General features: G+C 34.7%; 1 protein-coding gene across 10 annotated transcripts in view; it reads right to left on the reverse strand.

Moving 5' to 3' along the window:
- Positions 1-13,675: 13,675 nt before the first annotated feature.
- The window catches only part of LOC150084359 (cell adhesion molecule Dscam1-like), a 75,321-nt gene continuing 70,818 nt past the window's right edge, over positions 13,676-18,178 (reverse strand). For 4 of the 10 annotated variants that reach the window (XM_090376003.1, XM_090375999.1, XM_090376006.1 and 1 more), the window contains 2 exons: positions 17,143-17,345; positions 13,676-15,650 (listed from right to left, as the gene is read on the reverse strand). In XM_090376003.1, the coding sequence (XP_090232129.1) occupies positions 15,564-15,650; positions 17,143-17,345 (290 nt within the window). In that variant the 3' untranslated portion in view covers positions 13,676-15,563. The remainder of the gene's footprint in view (positions 15,651-17,142; positions 17,346-18,178) is intronic. The other 6 variants (XR_016547102.1, XR_016547101.1, XM_090376002.1 and 3 more) reach the window with 6 other exon arrangements.

The raw sequence follows: 18,178 nt of genomic DNA on the forward strand, positions 1-18,178 counted from the left end.
TGACACTGATAGCTGGATGTAAGGAGTGAATGAAACAGGTAGTTTATTTTATTTTTTTTTTGGCTGGTGTAGTGCAAAGCCACATAGTGCGAGGAAAGCCTGCGACTTTTTTTGCATTATGTGGCTTATGCTAATATGAAATACAACCAGAAAAAAAAAAATGCCTGTGAAATGTTTAAGGAGCATTTCAGTTTTCTTATGTAATAAGAGTTTGGAGAACTCTACGTCTGAAACGTAGAGTTCTCCAAACGTAAAAGACATGATTTTCTCCTTAGCCCTCATGGGTAACACAGTGGTTATTATGCATTCTCGCGAGAAAAGCGTGTTTCGCTATGCTGTTGCATTAATCCTCCATTTATTTGGAATTATTATGTTTCCGTTTTCACCAATCCATGCTCCTCTGTGCTGCAGTGATGTCACCATCAACAAGCATTCAGCAATGTTTCCAATATACTCACACTATGCTTCACTAATTTGTTACTTTCAGAAAGAGTAAAGTGGACGGTCTTAACCAGTAATTTACAACTTTTCCACCTGACATTTACCCCCAATGGATCTCATTTTTTTAAATATTTCATCCGCCCATCAAACTGTTTTTTTATTACCTAATAGCTAACTCATTTTCACCATCAACGCTCGAAATTAAGTAACGAAAATTAAATGAGAAAAACTAAAAAAAAAATTCTGAGTAGACCCAAATCACATAATTTACTACCCTTGTGGGTAGCACCTCGTTGGTATAATCGCCGTCCTTCCCCACACCTGGTGGAAAAGACCCAAGTTCGAATGACGTCGCGAGGAATTTTTATGGGTCTTGTTCACAACGTGGTTGGCTGATTTAGTCGGTCTGGCGAAGGTAGCATGGCTTCTCCCGGAAACTCGAGTTTTTCTTCCAGAAAACAGCAACTTGACCACAGAACACACGCAATTTACAGATAGTATATACAGTACAGTATGGTCCAAGTTGTTGATACTCTTAAAACCTTACAACAATATAATTTACTGTATTGAAAATAATTCACGAATCTTCTTGGATCAGTGGACCACTTGTTGAAGACTAATTTCGACCGACCATTGTTCAGAGCAGAAAAAAATGCCCGAGACTAAGCGATACAACATTACAGGTTTTTCTGGATAAGAATCACTTACTAAACACAAGCTTAACCTCCAGCAAAAAAGCATGAAAAATATTTATTTAATAAAAGACAGTATTACACTGAAACAATCTTGTTGCTATTCGAGTTATATCCGTGAACCTTTTCCTTCAATCTTCTGTGATAAGCAGAACATCTTCAGAAAAAAGGAGCATAACTACAGCTCCCTTTTCTGGAACTTTGTAATTGGAGGATTCAAGGCTGAGGTTAATCTGTGCTCTGATTATGCAGGACTAACTTGGTTAGTCCCAAATTATTCAAGCTAGTTGAAAAATAACATCACAAAGCTCCGCATTTCGAAGGAATACAAATTATCTACTCTCATATTATTTCTGAGCGAGTTTCTGATGAATTTTCATCATGACCTTCCAAGGAACCGACAACTCATCGCCTTACCTTAATACCTTAAACAGAACATTCGATGAGATGAACAAATACTTACCATGGGTATACAGTGTACTGACATTATTTTGTGCAATGTCCAATATTATTCTTCTTCAAGACCCACTGACCTCCTCCTATATGCAATAAAGTTAGCAATAAATGGAGTAATATTGGACCTGAAAGGGGGTTTGACATTTATTCTTTAGCCTCAGAGCTGCTGTAGTTCATTTCATTTTAGGTTAATACCGATGCAAACGTTATGAACTGCAATTAATGCAGTGTGATAATGTTTACATCGTCGTGTATTGGCTTCGAATGAGGACCGGGCCGATACACGATTCGCTCAGCTCAGCGTGAGTAGCAGTAATACAAAACGAATGAGATTGACTACTTTTAGGAGCAGAAACAGAAAATTCCCAGTTTATTTACAGGAGTTAAGCGATAAAGAAGTCAACTATTACCGATAAACTGACATTTACTGGAGGTGAGTTTAGTAAATCCGATAAACCAAAATTGAAAGTGATTAAAAACAACGAAATTAAAAGCCAAAACGTTTCCATGGAAAATTGTTGCTCTGAATATCCGATGAGCAAACTCTATATAAAAATAAATTTCAGTGGATTCACATTTCTATTTCATTACTTATTGAGGGTGTGAATATTAAGAAGAATATAATTATATTTACTTCAGTAGCGCCAGCTTCACCTGATAGTTATTTCGCAATTTAAACTTAAGTATGCAACTAACTAAAACATTCAAAAATTTATTTAATATAAATGCTGTCAAAATTATAAACTTACTTTGACATTTTACATTTGACAAATGCAGAACTGACTGCAGCAGCAGCTGAAACCACAGCACAATTCCAAAAGCCATGGATTAACAAAGGAGGGATCTGAAACAAATGTGACATAATTAACCATTCATTTTTTTTATTTAGATTGAATTTAACTAAATACCCGTAATATGAACTACTATGACATATTCTAAAACAGTAACACAGCCAACTGACATGAAGACAAAGTTCATTTTGTACGTGAAGAGATTTTGGGCATTCCGAGTATTGGACTGATTTGCCTGCCAAGCTTGTGTTAAGCGAAAAGCACAGTTCTTTAAATGAATTCTTTAATATTTCTTTGCAATGGCTTACAATTCAAATTAATTCATTTATAAATGAACGTACTTGCGCTTAAATAATTACATTAACCAACACACGCCAGAAAGCTTACCTCTTGTAAAAATTTGCCGTTTAAAAGTATCACGCGGCCGCCATGAAGCACTTCTCCATCACCCCAGTAGAAGTCGGGTGTTTTCTACGATGATCCAGAAATCAGCTGCAAATTAAATATGAATACTTGATTTGAATGATTTCACTTGTTCTGCCAACGCACAAGCTACGAATTGTGGAAATAATGGAATGTTAAAATGTGTATCCATGAAGTTGTCCCCCACACAACATATTAGACCCTTAGCACTCAAAGTTCTCTACCAACCTTCAATAACAGTGACGTCATGAGCAATGAATTTCACACAAATGTAGGTACTGTGGCGCCACACGGTAAACAGAAAGTGAACTATCAAAATAAGAGATAAAATCAAATTTGATCTGATTTAATATTCTCATTGAGAATCTGCCAGCAGTCGGTTAAAATTGCCAGTGATACTGAAGAATAATTATTTGATCGAGAAGTATGACGCATCCTCTACTGCTGATTTGCTAATATGATGATTATGCTTCAAGTAATATACAACAACCAGTAAACATGAAAGTTACGGCAGTTATATTTGAGTTGTATGAAAAACAAAACAGAATGGCTTTTTCATCCATTTTAGCTTCACTTGCTGATACAACGTATATTTTTCTGGAATCATCTAAATGGAGTTAAATAAAGGATGAAGTTAGAGGATATCTCTGCATTTCACAGAGATATCCTCTAACTAACGCCAGCTTGATGGAAGCAGACACCACGCTGTCCTAGGGGACCTCTCCACACTGTCCCATAAATGGGACACAGTCATAGCATTTTTGAGATCATAGAAGGTAGGCAGTTTCATCTTCGTGCTCCTCAAAGCAGAGTGAATACTTCTATTCCTGGAGCACTGTCATGTTGGAACACAACCCTCTCAACGTCGATTATATTCTGCATCACTGAGCATTTATTCACTGATCACTTTTATCTCAGATGATCTGTCAACTTGGTAACGTAACGTGCTGCATTGCCACGTTGAGTTTTCGTCTTATAACGGACTTAGTGTAACCAGGAAATAAGAATAAAATGCACTCCACATCATTACAGGATCGCAGTGCCTTTCACTTTGGGAACTTGGCACTCTGAATTGCTCAATTGCTTTGGGCATTGGAACATGGGCACATTTTTTAGTTGAGAATACAGTGAACTATTGCCCATCAGATCAATTCGAGGTGCACTTCATTCTCCCACTCTTTTGTCTTGTATTAATACCTTCTTCTGCTGACTAGAAATCTTATCCCTAGTTTTGCTGATGACAGCACATAACGTCAGAACGTTGCGCCTCAAAATAGCCTCAACTTTCTGAATATGCACCACCAATTCCTTAAATTATGATCTCCAGGTAATTCTCCAATGGAAAGAGAAACGTATTCAATTTCAGGCATTTTAAAACTCAGCCCTCTCTTAGTTCTCGCAAAAATGAGTGTGCTAGTCCTATGCTCATCTTCGATGACAATCAAATTTTTAGACAAAATCACATATCTCTGTTAGAGATTATCGTGACTTCTCTCCACTCTTTGAATAACCGTATCACAAATATTGTTTTCTCTGCATAAAGAAAATTGCTTTTCTTTTTTTTTTTTTGCCGTTACTTATCTTCTGAACAACTACTCGCTCCATAGAAATCTGAAATTCACTCTACTATGGAACATTTTCCTCACATTTGGGTTGCTTTCCCTAGAACGTAAGTTCTATTAAAACTCCATTCAAAAGAGGGCAGTCAGCTTAAATAAACACCTACATTTGTATCTTACAAAGACTATCCACTCTCGGTCTTACAGGTGTTCAGTTTCTGCTGCATACTTTTTTATGGATACTTCTAAGGCACTATATCCAGCTCAAACACTTGCTGCAACTGGTCAGCACCCATCCACTGTTCAACTCTAAGCTCACAGACCCAACTGTTTTGTTATTATTTTTAAATAGAATCATTTCAATGATCTTTTATCAATGCAGAACCAGCTCTCATATGCTCCAAGACTATCAGTGGTCAACGGACCAAGACTAAGAAATGCTCCTTTGAACTGTATACCTCAATGCACTGATCACAGGAGACGAAGTGGGGTTTTATAGTCTGTTCCAAGCCTAGGAAATAGAGTTGCACTGCTCACCTGTATACAAATGAATAATTATGCATGCTTTATTACATAACTTTACAGAGCTTTTTATTAGAGAATGCTGAAGGAAACCTACTAGAAGATAGTAATTCAAATAATCATACAAGTTGTTAAGGAAAACACACAATCACGACTTTGATCGATGCTTGGTGGAAGAATATTGTTAATAACATAACGCGAACTCAGAGTTGCCAGTTTATTGTGTCTGTAAATTGCATTTATTCTATGGTCAGTTTGATCTCATACCGGGTAAAATCATTAGTTTCGGAGGGCAAAAGCATGCAATTATTTCCTGAGTTCTCACAACTGGTTCACACAACTTGCTGTTGTGTGAACCATTCCATCTGTTCAGGCAGAAAATATTTCTCAACAATGTGATGCTGTTGTCATTCGCCAATCGCTTTTATAAACAACATGAAAAATGGTATTCTACGTTTGACAGCAAGCCTCACCACGTCCCATATGCAAAGTTATTGGAGTGGAGGACGACACTTGAAGAATGAAGAGAGTGATTATAGTTGTTGTTTGTTATTTTGTTTTTAGGAACATTAGCAACTAATGCCATACTGCTCCGGAGATATGCGGTGGTTATACCCTGACCTTTCCGCATCCTCTGTACTTGGTGGTCACGGGCTCGAACCCCGGTCTAATCAAGAAGCGTGTGCTACGCACTGCTGCTCCTGCCCACGGAGACGCCAGGGTGATTATAGCATTTGGTACACTAATTATTTGGTCACCAACGAAAAAAAAAAAACCTGGATATTAAGGTCACCCTTATTCTACATTTTGTTTATGTTTCTTTTCTCCTCTCACACATATGCAGTCGTATTGCGGCTTCAGAAATTAGGCTTGTTTATTCTATTAAGAACAGTCGTCCAACAACCATTAGATGTCATGAATGTTGGGAAATTTTCCCAAATACCCTGTGTATAGTACATATTTTATTCTAATGGGAACTTGAAATCCAATTGTTTCTCCTAGCGGTTCAATGTATACAAATTTTAGTTCTCTATGTAAGGTGATACCATTCGCTAAAAATTCCAGTTCTTTCTCTCGAAGTTAGAGGTGTATTTTGTTATAACAACTCCTGAAAATCATCACCAAGTTCCGATTGCGACATCCCTCACAGTTTGTTATATGTATTTAATGGTTCGAGGGTGGCAAAAGCTGTAATCTGCGTTTCACATTTTGTTACTGATTGTGTGTGTGAGAAAGACCATTAACATAATTAACTGAATGCGGCACGAGTTTTAAAGGAACACTGTTAAAGATGAAACGGAAATTGAAATCAAATTGGATGATGCCAGATCTGAAAGTAGGGCATTACACATTCATTTTAGGTAAATACTTCCTAAAATACTGATGCTTTTACATTTATTTTTATAAAAAAGCATATAATCTCCAAGTTTGCGAGTCAGAGTCTGCATAGAGTACTGGAGATTGAATATTAAATCCTTATACGACTAACTTAATAAAGTGGCTGAACAGATAGAACTTATACCAATTTTATGTTATGTGGAGATCGCTCCTAAAGTAATTCTTTGAGGAGAAAGATCAAACTTTGTACTAGAAACTTCACCTTTACCTTTTGTACTTTACTCGTGTGTTGCCTAATTGCTCTTTAATATCGTACGGAAAATATCCAGTTTCTATTGTCATCATAGTCAGATTTCAGAAATATTTCTAACCTATGATTACGCAGAAAGGGAAATAAGATAAGGTTTTTTTTTCACGCAGTGGCCGAGTTTGCCTTTTGAAGGTTAATCCTCTCCGTTTTTTTTTTTTTTTTTTTTTTCGATAATTCTGGCATTAATCTCGCGAAATTTCTATTGGATTTAAGAGAGCAGCTAGGCTTCCTTGCCGCAGTTACCTAAGCGCATATTCTAAGCAACCTAACCAGCTTCTACTAATTGAAGAGTTTCGAATGCACGTTTCTAGATGTCTTAAGGCCACTGAGATGGAGGTTATGTGGACGAGTAATGGATATTTACTCCTCGTGGGTTCCACAATTTGTATAATGACCGTCCTGCCTACACCAAGTGAAAAAGACCAGAGTTCAAATCCATCCCGTCAATGATGGTTGGAATTCTTATGGGGCTTTTTCACAATGTGGCTGAATTAGTCGGTCTCAGGCGAGGGTAGCGTGGTTTTTTTTTTTTTTTTACCCCGGCTGGTTTTACGTCTAGCAAATTGACCAAAGAACATACATGCAATTTACAGACATGTTAAATACGCGCAATATGGCTGAAGTTGCCGATGCGCCTAAAACTCTATCACAACTGCAATGGACATTTAACCAACACATATCCTAATTCTTTAGATGCATTTTACTTTGTTTCAACAAAAAAATATTATCATTAATTTTTGGGTGATCTTCGTATTCTTGTGTATATAGAGGATTTTATAATATACCTAAAATTTTGATTAGGATTCGCATTTCTTAAATGAAACTTTTTTTTTTGTCCCCACCATTTAAAATTCTCTCTCATAACACAAGGGTTGTTAAACTAAAACACGTTTGACATTAGCAAAGGCACATGATACAAGAAAGTAAGCTTATATAGCATCAGCCAAAAAAAAAAAAAAAAAACCCTTATTTCACCCATCCACTAGCTCCAAATGTTTGTCAAGCTCTGCCTTGAATCTATTTAAGCCATTCATATGAAAATTCTCAACAGTTTGGAAGAGAACGGATCACATCACTTAAAGCAGCAAGTTGGCTTAAGTTTTTTTTTTCCAAAACTGAATTAACAAGCCATTTCTGATGCTGACGAAATGCTAACTGGTTTCTGTGAGCATACCTAACTTTCGCGCGAAATGTTCTACTAAAAATGATCACTTGTGTGTGTGTGTATATATATATATATATATATATATATATATACACTAATGTCTATATTTTGATGCACTTCGAAAAATATATATACTCGATATATCTATACTAAAAACCAATTTTCTTAGCTGCTTAATTTGAATTATTATTTCTAATCAAGAACACGGATTTAGTGAATGAATGAATGAAATAGTTTATAATTAATAAGTTGAACATATAGTGTTCGGCAATATTTTTACCCATTCCAAAGTGTTCTGATACTCAAAAATGACCGTAAAATACTTTGGCAATTCATAACAAAAGTCGTTTCCTTTCGTTTGATTTTTTTTAAATTTTAGTTTGTGTGATTTTCCTTATGGAATTTCAAACAGCCAGTGCGTCCAAAATGCATGATTATGATGCATTGGATTATAGTCTGTTATGATTCAATTTTTAACCATTAAAGGAAAAATGAATCTCTTATAAAAATCGCAAGAAATTTATAGCAGCACGTTGGCTGCGTGTGGTGAAGGCTTATACTCAAAGACACCTGTCGTAAACGGGTAAAGAAAAAGTTGAAATACAATTTTACCGTTTTCTTGACCGGTTTACAAGAAAAGAGTAAAATACAGTGGAAGCAGTCTCATTACCCTAAATTTTTTGTTGCAGAAAACAAAACGATTATGATAATAGTTCTTCCGTAATCTCCTAAGAAACTGATGATTACGAAATGGCATGCAGAAATACTGAATTCCCTGCTCCTTGACATCAAATTCAAGCGACCGAGACAACTTACATAGAAAAAAAAATCATCCTGCTTCATAATGACGCAAGCTGACACCGTTGCCAACTCAGTTCAGGATTTGCTCGTAAAGATGCAGCATATCATTAAAAAAAGAATTGATTATAAAAGCAATAGGATGTATATATAGTATTAATAGTGGCAAATGATGCAAAAAAGCAAGTTTATACGGCATCAGCAAAATATGTCCATCCCTCCAATAATGTCTAGTTCTTTCTTGAATTTATTCAAACTATCTACTTCCATAACAATGGATGGAAGCTTGTTCCAGCAGTCAACCACCCATTGGTTGAAGGCAAACTTCTGCGCATCTATTCTGCAACCACACTTCCTCAATTTGAATTTATGCCCTCCTCATGTGCATAGTCTGAGCAAGTGGAAGAATCCCATCAGCACTGAGTTTGCTCAAGCCATTCAAAGCCTTAAATACTCAATCACATCACTTCGCAGGTGTTTAGTCTCCAAATGCTACAATTTGTAGAACTGAAACCTTTCTTGGTAAGCGCACTCCGTTGTTTCGCTCACAGATATCGCTGCCCTCCTCTGTTCCCGCAGCTCTATATCCTTCCTAAAATGAGGCCTTCCGAAAAATTTCACTTGCAGAAGTATCAACTTTTGTTGTTTGTTCGTTGTTTGGTTTTTAGGAGCATTAGCAACTAAGGCCATATTGCTCCGGGATATGCGGTGGTCATTCCCTGACCTTTCCGCATCCTCCGTATTTGGTGGTGACAGGCTCGAACACAACTTTTGTAACACTCTAGTTATCAGTCTTCAAAATAGTAGCTGCTCTTCCAGTTTACCCGCTGTTGAATTGCAAAAAGCATCGTTTGTATTGTCTGAATCATTCAAAAAGAAGTTAAATTAATATACTAACTTTATACAGTTGCAAAAACTGGTCGGCCAAATAGTGGATGAACATCAGATTGTAGACAGATAAGTGTAATAACTGCTGGTACAATTCAAAGAGCTGATAAACTTATTGAGAAAGGCCAACACGAATCACCTATGTATGGATTTCGAATTAACCGAAATCTTGCAATTCAGCAAAAGAGGCACAGGGACTTCTATCTTCTGGAACCCACTGTACACTTGCTCACAGTTTCAAACAAAGCATCTATTTTTATTTTTTTGGGTTGCCGTTTCATTCCAGTCTGACCCCGACGGGTTACATCCTCTCGCAGAACAATACTCTGTTCCATGTTAAAAGACCAACGTTAGAATACGAGTAGAACTTTTTGATTTCACATATCTGGACCACTCAAAGACGCAGTTTTAAGGGAATTAACGAGCTCATGAGTTCCATATGCTCTCACTTAATCTGCTAGATTTTATTACACGAATACTGAGCACTGGTCTGTTGTAGAATTGCTTTGCATTATAAGTTATTGTGAAGGAATTATGTATGGACACAAGATGTGTTGTAGCGTCAAACGGGACGCCACGTTTATTTACATACGTAGAAATTCATAAGCGGACATAATACAAAATGTCTCAAAATTCATTACAGTTTATTAACAAAGCACGCAGCTATTAATTTACAGAAATTTCACAGTCATTAAAACATTGTTCTGGATAAATTACATAAAACAAAAATCAACCAATACAATTTATACAATACAGTATTTATAATTTTGTCATATTTATTAAAATAATTATTACAAGTCATGATTCAATACATACTACAGATGCCATAATGCATATAATCATTACACGAGGGTAGAATAACTCGTGCTTGGAACTGTTGCGTATCCGCTTTAGCACCTTAAATCAGAAAGCATTTGTGAACCTTTGCATACTATTTTAACTGTTGAAATAAAATATCTAGTAAGTATTTTAGTTTTTTGGCAGATTATTTATTCTTTATTGTAAAATGAGGTTGAATTTTTATCTAACAGATTACCCATAGCGAAACAACTGCGTGTTTAAATATATTCATTTTTATTACAGGCTTAATAACGAATCACTCTCTCTTTTGGTAAATTGAGAAAATGTACTGAAATTTGTAAAAAAATAATTAATTTGTTTATATAACCAATAAGAAATTATTTGAATGCCTTATTAACAGTAAGGTCCGTATTACAGTTGAATTTTTTTAATAAAATAGACGATGAATTCTAAATTATGATCATATTATGAACAATATTATTAGATGACTTAAATCTTTTGTGGCTTAATAATTAGTTTAACTTAAAAAAATAAATATTTCTTAACCGTTTATACAAAAGTTTGAACGTCTCTAAATATATAATTTTTGTGTAGGCCAAAGATTGCTTTATAGAAGTTTTAAAACTGAATGCAAAATAATCTTAAGTTGAATTTTAGTGAAGGTTATGTAGAGTGTTGTTAAAAACTGTCACATTTGTATAAAACAGTTTTCCGATACCAATTGAATATTGATCACATTATTTTCTCATTATCTCCAGAAGCTAAAATATAAATAAAAAGATTATAATAGTATTATGCTTAAAGCTGTCTGGTACTGGTTGCTACACTTATTCCAAACAATTAGGAATTACATAATTTTTTGTCATGGTGCATATACGGTAAAATGTGCGAACATTAATGACATTAGACAGCTGAATGGACTGGTAGAAAGAGAGAGAGAGTGAGGCTTAGGTATAGCAGAATTTCAGATTATTTACTGCCAAAACGCAAAGCAAAATTGAATTTTTAATAGTTATGTAAATTAATAAAGTTTATTAATTATGTAGTGTTATTATTTACCAGTTCTCCTTAAGAAAACGCAGTATTTGAGATTAAATATATATTAATAGGTATAAAAGGTAGGGATAGAACTGTGAATTAATATATAAACCCTCTGGCAATGTTCAACAAAGTGAGTTCTCTCAAATATTACAAACACCCAGGTCTTATAACGTACAGAAAGATACAAACTGTACAAGTACCAATATATACCACATAAGTACCAATTTACAAAACATCCCTTGAGCAATCATTGAATTAAGCATCAAACATATTTTCTACAGAACACATTGTCAAGTTACAAGAATTGGTATGAAGTATAAACAGTCATTCCTCTATCCGAAAAAAAAAAATCATTTTTTCTTATATCTGTTCTTTCACACTTGATATTAATCATAGTATCAAAATGTTTTCTCATAGTATGAAGGGAGTAACCTCGCCCATACGTAATCAGTATGCTCTTTTATATATGGATAAATTTGTCTTACTTCAACCATATTATTTAATAGATGGCATTGATTAAAACCTTCTATTGAATGAAGTAGTCCAGGGATTGCAAAATGTCCTGATGCCTCTAAATTCATATTGCTGAAATATAAGGAAGCTCTCAATTTTCAGTTTATAGTATTAAAACTCTAAACGGTAATTACTTTGACACTATTGACATTTTATTTATCGCGAGCTTATTAAAATCAACCGACAAAAATCAACTGTTGTGTACAGTGACTATTCCCAACAAGTTAAAAATGCATTTAAATGATTCCATTTAATTTGGTCCCCTTCACATATTTGGAAATGTTCATTAATTAGTGTATTACAGTAACTTATTACATATAACAGGGGAGAAAATATTAAAGCTAACTAAATAACTTAGTATTAAAAGCTATTCGCAAACAGTGACTTCTGAGAACAATGACAATGCAGAAGAGTATTATACAATATTCCAATGCAAGAGCGATGTTTTACTCTCTAGAAAATAGCCATATTCCTTACAAATTGTACTGTGTGAGCTTCAGATATACAACTTCCTTTTGCCCACACAGAGAGAGAGCCTACAATTCTACTTTCTCTTTATTTTTTGTTCCGTTTTTGAGATTCCGAGATAACTGCACTTGGGCACATTCATAGGTATTGCACGTGCTTTTTTAATATTAGGTCACAATAGACCGAGTAACTCTTGCTTAATATCCGGGTAAATGAAATCACCGCATATTCATGATACTTCTACATGTTTTGTAAAAAGTAATGGAAAGTTATACAAGTGGACGAATGAACAATTTTGTCTAATTTGGGTGAAAAAGGTGGTATAAAATTCCAGAGTATCTCTTGTTGTCCAACAGCTGTTTGCAGCCAAGTGCCTAAAATCGGTAATTTCAAACGTGCCTATGGTGAAAAACAGCATTACTAGTACCAGTCCTGATATTTCATTCACACTAAACCAAGGTTGTAAGGGCAGTGAACTGTAATTACTATTAATCTGAAAAAAAAAAAAAAAAAACTGACTGTAATAATACATTAAAAAATATATATGATCGGAAAGCTTTGGGTCTGTCTCTCTTGAACTCAAAATGTACTGTCACAGCAGTGGCATAGATACGTCCCAATTCTCAGTTATTTTACGAAATAATCCTTATTTCTTCCATCTTTTTGCACAATCGGCAGATCAATGCAATGTATTTTGGCAATAAATTTAAGTTCCCATACACTGTGATCATACAGCCCTTGGACAACTTAGTCCCCCGTTTCCAAAAATAGGATTTTGCAGATTAAACCTAAGTTTAACACATTATACCACTAAGAGTAAAAATTTGAATATTCTTTGAACACAGCAAAAACTAAGCTGGTGATAAACATTTTATTAGTTTTTGTTCTGTCTTGTGAGATTTTTTAAGGTGCTGCTCTGTTTTCTAAATTCCTGTTGTTGGTTTTACGGTGAATTAGGCTATATTAGGCCATGAGATCAGAGGGACTCTGCAACTCAGTAATACTTGAACGATTGACTTCTTCTAAGGCTATGTTTCTAAACCTGTTTCATATTTGCAGTCCAATGACGAGCACGAACATTAAAGAAAATATATATAAGGATTACGTATCTATATCTAGTTGTAAATCGGAAGTTTAATGACGATGAGTGCTTGTATATCATCCCAAATGCTAGGGATACCTTAACAGGGCCAACACAAACTAGAAAACAGGATGACATCAGCGAGAAGGCGGATGCCCACACACGCTTAGAGAGCGTCACAAGGAATGCTTCTTCCGGTGTTTAGCACGTTGGAGCAAAAATATCTCCCTTCATCCACTCATTAGAAATATGCACGTAGAATTACAGGATGAATGCACGACTAGAAAACAGAATCAAAAAGTGCATTATAACGAAAGACTGCAGCTAAAATTACATATCAATTAGATTTAAAAAATATATTGTAATAATTCTGCATAAATTTGGCACAAAGGTTTCATTTATTACCACGGAACAATACGAAATTGCAACATGCCTGTAGGTATGCGTCAATGAATCTACAGTATTGCTTTAATACCTCCATCCAGCCGCTCAAAAGTTCACAAATATTTAAAACGGATTAAATATTAAAAAATCCACGAAATAATCCTCCTCCGTCTTCAGATATGCAATTCACTAGTGACTTTCCTTAAGAAGAAAACATTGGATCAATGGTAATAAGTTGAACAGGATAATGACTGTAAATTTGAATATCTATATGAACCTCTAAAATAGCTGAATCTATCCTATAGTTGACCATTCTATGCTTATAAAATAAATATTCAATCCAAAACAGTCGCATCATATTAATTGAAAAACAAGCACTTTCCAATAACAACAGACAAACTCTGAAGATATGCTCTATTCTTTTGTAGGGACTCGTCTAAAAGGCTGTTCCATTTAAATACCAGCTCTCGAAGGTGCATCTCTACGCTTGACGAAGTGTTACTCGATTCCTCCTTTACGGCTAGCCAGAGAAAGGCGGGACCTACAGGGCAAAAATTTATCCGCTGAAGAACAGCACTTTATAACATGATCAGAAATGCAAGTGGTAAAACATCACTTATGCATTGAAATTGCTGTATTTTATTATAAGTAGTTTATATGCATATTAATGGATGACGACTGTTCATCTTTAAAATTTTTATGAATGAGGGATAGGATAAATATTTGGATATTTATAAAGAATAAAATAAAAGAAAGAGGGGGATAAGGGGAGGTAATTAAATCATAGGGGAGAAATATACTTAACTGACTATATTTCATAATAAATAAATATTAATCGCTTGTTTTTGGCGCTTCATGTTTTATTGTTTATACTCCGGTCGACCACCAGACAGTGGAGTTTATAACGTCATCAGTACAAACGTTAATCGTATTTAGCAGTCACTGACTTGAACCACGGTCCACTCAAAGAGCGCGAGCTATAGCACCCTTGCTTCTGACCACTGGGCTACGTCGGCCTAAACTGCCGTCTTTTTTAAAGTTATACTGAAGAACTATCAGTTAAAAACTAGAACATAACAGTTAATGTTTGATCTATTAATTTTAATATGGCACTGAGAATTAAGTACTAAATGAAAAACTGATCATATTTTGGAAATAAATCCATGACAGATGAGATATACTACACATGCACATATGATAAAGTTCAGAAAAATTAAGCATGTTACATTTTCTGCTTAGTTTTGGTGTATGTATTCGATATATTCAATTCTGTACACAATTTACTATAAACTCAAATACAACAGGTCCCATTGTGACATCTATTAACACAAGATTCAGGTACCGGTTTTCTATGCACCTGGAGTGTCGTAGGCTGCAGTTTGAGAACAAGAACACCTCAAGTTATTTTTAAAATGAGTGTTGAAATAAATATACAGTAAATTGAAATCGTACAACAGTCTAAAGTCAGGTTTTTTAACTATTAAAAGCACCATTGAGGATTATAACAAATATCTCTCTACACTCCAACTATAAACATGTCACTCAAGGGTCTTCCGGCTTATTTTATAAATTCTTAAAAAATTCAATTTCTGTAAAACTCTTACATGGTATTCTGAGACAAGAAGCACATCCTCGTTTATCTCAGCAACAGGCAATTAATGAGAAAGACACTAACAGAGATTCAACATTATTAAATACGTCCTTAATGATATGGAAGAAACAGTGGGCATTGATGCTTTTTTTCCTTTTTTTTTGGATAGGATGTTCTTCGTGCTACATGGCGCCTTTACACTTACATTAGAGACGCAACTGAAATTTATATATAAAAGAGATTCTTAAGTAAGTCTTGTTCTACTGTTTCTGCATTCTACTTAAGAAGAAACAACAGGTTTTCATTGCGGACTATCGTAGATATGAGAGTCCTTTTTTTTCAAGGAGGAACTCTGCTTTGGTACCGGTAGAGGACGATCCTTCATGTTCTGTAAAAAAACAAAGGAGGGCCAAAGAAAATTATTATTAAATTTGCAATTAGCCACTGTTATACGCTATGAGTATTATTATGTAAGTGTAAGTGAAAACAGTTTTGCGAGTAGTTAAGTTGGTCTTAAAATAACCCATTATATTCGTCAAATTACTACGTTCTTTATTGTTAATAGAAATAAGAGCTTTTGTTGATAATTATTAATGTAGAGTATTTTTAAAGACATAACTGTTGCATGTTTGCATAGTTATCAATGTGAAAGTGTGTAAAATTTCACGTGAAAGTTCAATTGTATATTCGATGCAAAAATAATTATCGAAAAGCTATTTAACATTAGCAGTAAAAAATAAGGAATCATCAGCACAGAGGCTATACCGTTGAAAAATAATCCAGAATTTTCATCAAATAAAACTGATATATACCTGCCCTAATTATACTCAGAGTATATGTTAATGACTGTCTTATATATTAATTTAATTACACAATGAATTAATTATAACTTACTATTAGTATTTTAATATTTTTTACATAATTTTGAAAAGGATCGTGTCAAGGCTTTTAAGCGTATTGGTAAAAACGGATAACTGTCGTCCCTCACTACATTAAAAAGGCCTGAAAATACTGCCATTGTGTTGCCCCCTCATAGCTTGGATCCTGGATGCTGTCGCTTTCATGTTTACACGTTGATTTTGACTCTGATTTATTTAAAAATAAATTACACTCTAATTTTGTAAGCTACATAACAAAAATCTGTTAGAAAATAAAATGAAAATTATTACAAAACAGCGAAAGATATTTGAAAATTTACGAGGGTAGTTCAAATTTGACCAGGTAGTTCTTATAGTCCGAACTTGCACCTTTTTGGACTTCTGAAGAAATATCTCAGAAGCCATATTTTGTTTCACTGATTAAGTGAAAGTTGAACGCATGACTGGCTGTCATCCCTATAGAATTCTTCCCGATGGACATCATGAAGCATTAACGCTATTAGTAGCTTTGTCCAACGAATGAAGACGGTTAGGTTGGTCATTGATACTGTACACTCCCAATGTGTGGACCAAAAGTGAACCATCATTGTATTTTACAGAAATAGAAACACTTGGAGGTTGTCATCTCATCAGACGGTGGAAGACCACCGAAAATGATGAAAAAAATATCAGCTTTGGACAAAGTCATCGAAGAATCTTTAAAGATTAATTACAAAGTTCTACTTCGGGAATGGTGAAGGTCCAAATCAACCTTTCTTGAAGTATTGTATTAAAATACTTCGAAAAACCGTAGCGACTATTAAATCTAAATTTGTTAACTGTTTCTTATTAAGACTTAAAATAATTTAAACGTTTTTAATATATCTGGCTAAAGCCACTAATTTTTTTCATGTTCAACAGAAAAGGCGTAAACCATCTAATTATAATAATAGACCCAATCATAGTTTAAATAATCTAATACATTAAGTTGCAGGGAATGAAAAGATTCCAATAAGATACTACTACCTGCGGTAGGAAGGACTTCATCTCCTGTTGAGGATCATCCCTTCCACCTTCAGACATGTCATCCCTCATAGGCACTGTAGCATACGGCGTAGGGTAGTTCATCATATCTGGGTCGGTGTAGGCAGGCAAGGAACGAGTCTTGTCGATATCTACGTACCGTTGAGAAGCTGCGTAGATGTAACGCTTGTCTTTCTGTATGGCTGAGAAGAAATTCAGCAACAATAATTAGCGGTACCCATTGCGCAGGTGCTAGTCAAGCTATGAATCAATCGTATATACAGTGTCTTCTTTGCTATGCAGAGTTATATGAACGTAGGTATGTTATCATGTAATTTTTTCATTTTTTGTTTATTTCCTGGAGATACACCAAGTGTACTGCTTAGCAAAGAAAACACCCTGGATAAATCATAATTTATAATAGAGATATCATCCTAGAGACAGAAATTAAAATAAAGGTATTGTTCTACCAGAATATCTAAAAACTCTGAGAACAAAAGCGATCAAATAGCTTCCTAACAAAGAAAAATAAGTAGATTAATAATAATGAGATTGCGTTTTTATGAATACAGTCTACCAAGCATTTTATAATGAATAATTCGTACTGGACAGAAAATTAAGGTGTATGTATGGTGTATTGCTCAATTAAATCCTGGGATTTCATTGAGCAATTAAATGCTTACGCTACTCTACGTTTTTCTTTTTAAAATAAAGAAATGCTTACAGCCAGTTGGTAGTAAACTAAAACTCTGTCCTAAGAATAACAGGGGATTGTTTTTTGGTCACCACGTTGTTAGCAGAATCCATCAATCTCACTCCAGCGCAAAATGCGTTTCATTGCATATATGTAATCGGAAATCAAGGTTAAGATCTTAATCTTCGGTGATTGCTGGAAAGTAGCTATCATTGAATTTTGGAGAAAGTATATGAGATATTGATTATGAATTGAAATTTTGTTTCTTGCTATTGGTTTCTGAAAAGAGTTAGAAAGCTGTTGAAAACGCTATTTACAGATACAATTGTTTTTCTCAAAAAA

Source organism: Mastigoproctus giganteus, chromosome 6 (genome assembly GCF_048544385.1).
Source record: "Mastigoproctus giganteus isolate SK-2022 chromosome 6, ASM4854438v1, whole genome shotgun sequence".
Lineage (NCBI taxonomy): Eukaryota > Metazoa > Arthropoda > Arachnida > Uropygi > Thelyphonidae > Mastigoproctus > Mastigoproctus giganteus.